General features: G+C 39.3%; 1 protein-coding gene across 3 annotated transcripts; it reads right to left on the bottom strand.

The window, feature by feature from the left end:
* Nucleotides 1-502: 502 nt before the first annotated feature.
* Nucleotides 503-5,883, bottom strand: LOC137064502 (C-type lectin domain family 10 member A-like). Of its 3 annotated transcripts, none has more exons than XR_010901556.1 (5): nt 4,638-4,776; nt 1,415-1,720; nt 1,163-1,290; nt 945-1,051; nt 503-840 (listed from the first exon to the last, which is right to left on the bottom strand). XR_010901556.1 is itself a non-coding variant. In XM_067435876.1 (5 exons), the coding sequence occupies exons 1-5, from the start codon at nt 5,834-5,836 to the stop codon at nt 675-677; spliced, it is 822 nt and encodes a 273-aa protein (XP_067291977.1). In that variant the 5' UTR covers nt 5,837-5,883; the 3' UTR covers nt 503-674. The 3 variants fall into 3 exon arrangements, 2 of the variants coding, with proteins under 2 accessions (XP_067291977.1, XP_067291978.1); XM_067435876.1 differs by lacking the exon at nt 4,638-4,776 and adding an exon at nt 5,722-5,883; XM_067435877.1 differs by lacking the exon at nt 4,638-4,776 and adding an exon at nt 5,722-5,883 and having other exon boundaries at nt 1,415-1,702.
* Between the last annotated feature and the right edge of the window lie 201 nt (nt 5,884-6,084).

Below are 6,084 nucleotides of genomic sequence, written 5' to 3'. Positions count from 1 at the left end.
AAACAGCTCAGACTCCTGAGGGTTAAACTTTGTCCCCGAATCACGGAAGGGGACTCCAGCCACAAAGGTTGGGCATTTATATGTTGCTGTGCTGACCAAAGGAACTTACAATGTCCTGAAAAACGTGTTTTTGTTCTAAATACAATGCCTTCCTCATTTTTAAAGAGAATATTTTTGTCAACATATGCATAATGGGAAATTACACTGCATACACATTCCTACAGTACGTATACATTCATATTGTCTAACATGTTCTACACTCTTACTCTTCTACATACACATTCCACGTCTCTGACCTGTAACCCTCTCACACACACACGTGTTCAAGCACACTCTGACTTCACAAAATATGATACAATACTAATAAAAAATAATAATAATACTGAAAATTACATTAAACAGTAGTCTTCAATAACTAATAATATATTATTTTATTTTTTTCTTTACTATAGTGTCCTAATGACAAATTTGTGTTGGGTATCACAAACACTTTAGGGTGCATTAAGGCATTATGGATTGTATATAAACAAAAAAGTATTCATGTCATAGAATAAAGCAGAAATGTATTTTATTTTTTCTGTACTGTAATAAAGAGCTTTAATTAGTAATGAATTAATCATTCGCTCGGACACGTCGGTCCCCAGGCCCCACATATTCTACATCCATGGATGTTCCTATGGCTGTATGAATTGCGAAATACTCTTCTCACAGATCCATTGAAAAGCTGATTGACATCCAACATTGCACCATCTGAAATAAGCTGGCCACCTTGGGTCACGAGTCACAGTCAAAACACAGTTATATCCTGGACCTCCGATAGGCTGTCCAGACCCCCAGAACCTGAAACAGATAAGCATTAGATCCTCCGTGCTGCTTTCTGTGTGATGATATACCGACTGTGAGAATCATTTATTATTAGATAATAATCATTTTAGATTTATCACCCAGAGGTCAGTGTGCTGCCATCGACCCATTTCCATTGGCCCGTAGCATCACTGTCAGTCAGACCAATATAGACTGTCGTACCACCAAACATGTTCTCTACAAAAGTCTGAGCAGATGAAACCGTTGTATATTTATATCATAAAAAGACCATAGATGCATTTCATCAGACCAGCTCTCATTAGATTAGCTGCTACACATTATAAACACACACACACACTTGTTTGTCTATGTTGTTTATGATGATCAGATCTGCTCCTCTCTCTCTGCAGTATCTTCTGCTCTCAGTCCAGTTCTCGGCCTTCTTGGACAAGTAGTAAAAACTGGACTGATAGTAAATCCATCCCTCTGTGAACACAAACAGCTCAACTCATAGCTCTTTATTCTCATTCACATCACAAAAATCACAATCCTTTTTACATGTATAGTATATAACATTCCTAAATGTGGTTTTAGTATAGATCAGTGTTACCTTGAAACAACTTCATCAGTTCCCTTTTCTCTTGATTTAACTGGACGTTTAGTTGTTTTAAGTTGCTATTGGTGGAGTTGAGCTGGTCTCTGTCATTGGTCAGATTCTCATTGGTGGAGTTGAGCTGGTCTCTGTCATTGGTGAGATTCTCATTGGTGGATATGAGCCGTTCTCTCTCTCTCGTGAACATGACACACACCACTGTGAGTGCAGTCAGCAGAAGCACACACAACAGAATCAAACACACTGCAGCGGCTCTGAAGCGGCGGATCCTCACACAATCACTGTCTGTAGGGTTGCCAACTTCTGGAATAGAAAATAAGGGACTATCGTGGTTCTTTATAGAGAAATAAGGGACATAATAAGGGACACTCAAAATATTTGTACTGTAACACACAGCGTATGTTATTTCAGTGTCTGCAGTGTGTGTGTGTGTGTGTGTGTGTGTGTGTGTGTGTGTGTGTGTGTGTGTGTGTGTGTGTGTGTGTGTGTCTGTGTGTGTATAAAGGCTCTCAGACCAACACATTTGGGTCATTCTTTGTCCAAATCAGCCACATTTCAGAAAATGTCCCAGATTTTGTTAATTTTGTTTCTGAAGAAAGACAAGAAAAAAAAGACAATATTTAATGTGATGGATGTATATTTACTGAGTAATTCAATATGTTGTGGTCAGATGACAGTTTTCACAGGGGTGTAAACATGGCTTTAGAAAGACGGCAGCATCATTATTTTATTATGGTTATTCTATTAGGTAAATCGGATGACTCTTTGCTAGCCTGACAAGCCAGAGCCACATCCAGATGTTTGGTCTGGAAACTCACCATTGACGGCTCAATCTGAGGGGCGGATAAACGGCTGTCTGTCAAACTCCCTCTGCACGCGATAGGCTAGCGCTACACCAACCAGAGCAACGAAGGTGAAGCGGAGCCCATTGACAGATTAAATATTCGCCGTATCCGGTCGGCTAAACTCCGAACACATCTTCCCTTCTTCAGAATGACTTCAGTGCCGTTCTTTGTTCTTTTCTCAGAGAAAAGCTGAACTCAAGTCTTCCAGAGTCGCAGTCAAAGCTGATTCGAAGGGCCGCCGTTCGCCAGTTTCTGTGTTTACTGGAAGAACGCAAACGCAACTCGGCCGTCGTCATTATGGCCCCGCCCTCCGACTCTATACACGATGTGATTGGCCCGTCCAGAGTGAGGGGAATACAGCTCAGAAGGGTATTGAGAGTTCCTAGACGACACTTGCGGGCAGATTAGATTTGCTGCCGCTAGGGTGCGTCTAGATTTCTAGGCTAACTCTTTGCTGCATTATAAGCAAACGGTGAAAAAAAAAGGGAAAAAGTGTGCACGGCTGTTACTCATTTAGCAGATACCTTAATATCCTTTTAGATTCTAATTCTTAAAACACGTTTTACTTCTGGTTCCTTCATTTTTCAGGCCCATTAATTTCCAGAGATAGGGATCTCAGTGTGGCTCCATGAGTAAATTGGCATGAGTATTTTTTTTAGATACATTTCTTTTAGATAGAAAATTATTTTTCCCATACTGTGCCTGTAACTCTAAACGTATTAACTATATCTCAATATACTTCTATATTCTCATTCTTAATAAAATGTTCTTTTGTAACATTAATTTTAAAGGCCCTATGGTTCAGTCTCATAGGCACGATGTGGCTCCATGCTCAAATTAATGAATATTTATTTTCTACACCATGGGATATTAAATATCATCAACCTCTATTCAAAAATATGAAATGTAAAAGGTTTTTTTTCTCCTTCTCCCTCAGGAAGATACACAGATGGCATACAATTTGAAAGTATAATAACTGGACGTCTTTGAAATTTCAGCCAATAAAACATTTTATAAAACAATGGCACTTACAATGTTGAACTAAATGTTTCAACCATGTATGAATAAATATAAAGAGAACTTTACTGGTTATTTTGTGTTTGAATAATGAGTTTATGTATACGACAAGTTACTTAAATATACATTTTTTCTTTCTTTCTCTATTTAACTGCATTAACTTACAATAGTGAAAGATGACTTCCCTTTTTGATCACGTCTTCCCTCAGGGAGAGTGCATGCTTTGCATGGCTGAATGTTGGACTCACGAACAATAATCTCGTTGTTTGCATCCGCCCAAACTTTTTTCAAAAGCCCGAAAATCAAAATGCAAACAGTTAAAGTGATTCGCCGTTAGCGCGAGCATAGCGAACACCGGCAGAGGATTCTGCTGGGTTTTAAAGCCTTCCGCAAATGGTTATGTTCGCAAATCAAACAATGATTTGTCTCAAAGGAATGATTAATTCTCCGTTTAGTGCATATGCCTGAACATACGGGACAAACTGCCTTCTGTAGGCCTTTCATATGGAACGCGTCATTGATGCCTTAAATACGGGATGATTCTGTATTATACGGAACGCGTCATTGATGCCTTAAATACGGGATGATTCTGTATTATACGGAACGCATCATTGATGCCTTAAATACGGGATGATTCTGTATTATACGGAACGCGTCATTGATGCCTTACGGGATGATTCTGTATTATACGGAACGATTGGCAACCCTAATGTCTGTAGGGCAGTGGTTCTCAAACCGGTCCTGGAGGCACCCCTGCCCTGCACATTTTGTATGTCTCCCTCCTCAGACACACCAATTTAGTTCTTGCAGTCTCTGCTAATGAGCTGATGAGTTGAATCAGGTGTGATAAATGAGGGAGACACAATGTTTAGGGCAGGGGTGCCTCCAGGACGGGTTTGAAAACCACTGCTGTAGAGTAAAGCTTGGAACATACTCCACAAGAACTCCACATTTGTTCATTTTCTCGAGGTGGCAAGAACAAGAACAAAGTTCGTTCTGGCCAGTACATTCAGACTTCACGAGAAAAGCAGGTGCGTAATCTACGTTTCTCCGCATAAACCACGCCCACTTTAAATGTATGGCCAATCACACAATAGTGTTCGGACACCCGCAAGAAAAAAGTTCTGCTCAGGCGATGTCTCAAGAACAAGCTGCGAGAACTCTGTAGCCAATTGAAACTCCTGCTGTGGCAGCCAATAAGAGAGTGAGATACAAGGCAGCGGGAGGTTCAGGGAGGAGTTATAGACAGAATATCAGAATTTTAATAGATATATTTACAATTCTATCAAACAGAGACGAAGCCCAAACATTTGCACGTCCAGCTGCAGCAGCAGCACATTACTAAATTAAGTATTTACCTCAAAGTCTCTTTGCAGAACACAATCCTTGTGTTACAGTTGTAGATGTGGCAGACAATGAGAGATCCAAGACGTCCAAACTAAACGGGTATTTATTTACAAAGAACTCAAGACAGACCATCAAACAACAATATACATAACTTAAGAACCGAAAAGGAGTGCAGGGAGTGAGTCCACTTATAAAGTGCTAATGACAAGGACCAGGTGCAGGGAAACCGGGGAGAGCGGGAGAGATAATGAAGTGCGATCAGGTGCGGGACAAGGAGGACCATGGGAAATGGAGTCCTGCCTAATCTTCTGCCTAATCTTTTTTCTTTTTTCTCCACAAATCAGCACACAGACAATTTGGAGCGCAAACTTTCTGCAGTTTATCATTTTTAATAACAATTCAAAGTCCCATGAGAGAACTCCGATCTGACGCATGTGCGATCTCGCGTTGTTTACGAAGGTTTCATTATGTTCTGACTTTACTTGTTGGGGCACATGACTATTACCTAACTTATTAAGTAATATGTAATTGTGGTTATGGGTTTTGAATTAATTTTCAATTAGTTAATTGTCGTGTGCCTCAACAAGTAAAATCCTAACATAATGAAACCTTTATAAATCATCAGCTAATGATTAATTAAAGCAGAAACTGGAAGATGAAATGCATGGCTTTGACCCATTGTGGTAATTAACACATTAATTTACAGTATTAGTTAATATAACATGTTATTAAGGAATGAATACATTATGACACATTTAACTAATCACACTTTAATGATTATTAATCTATTAATGATGATGAATGTTGATTAGTTGCTGATGCAGTAATCATTAATAAATGGGTTAGTTCTCCATTAGTAATACATTAACTCATGATTATCTGTGCTTTAGTGAAGCAGGAATTAATGCAGATTAGTGCACCCGTGTTGTAAAGAGTTACCAATGTAGTTTGCTCACCGGAGAGAGAGAGTTGTTGGCAAATGTTCCTCTTGTGCAGTCTTGCAGTGTGAAAAGAGCAGTGACCCACGAGTCTGAAAATCATGCAGTCTGAACTAGACATTATGTGATGAAATGAGTGCATGATTAATCTCAGTACCTGTGAGTTTAGATGACTGGACTCCCGTTGCATTATGATCTGTGATCTTTTTTCCAGATATGACATTAATATTTTGGTAGATAACATCAGCCGTTTGTCCATCTTCTCTGTACATTGTGCACCCTTTTCTGTTTTCTTCTACAGTTTGTGCCGTCAAGATGCTGCCACGCTAACACTAGTTTCTCTCCTGGAGTGGGTTGTGTTTGTGTGGCCAGTATTTATGCAGAAAGAAAATTCAACTTCAGAAATTCTGTTTGTGTTAAATAAGCTTCAAATGCATATATTATCATACAATCACTCCTTCACTTCCTCAAAGTATTGAAATCAATTGCTACATTTCCTCAAAAACATAGTGGCCATTAT

Source organism: Pseudorasbora parva, chromosome 25 (assembly GCF_024679245.1).
Source record: "Pseudorasbora parva isolate DD20220531a chromosome 25, ASM2467924v1, whole genome shotgun sequence".
In the NCBI taxonomy this organism is placed as follows: Eukaryota; Metazoa; Chordata; class Actinopteri; order Cypriniformes; family Gobionidae; genus Pseudorasbora; species Pseudorasbora parva.
The sequence above is the reverse complement of the archived record's forward strand: the minus strand, read 5'-3'. Positions and strand labels throughout refer to the sequence as shown.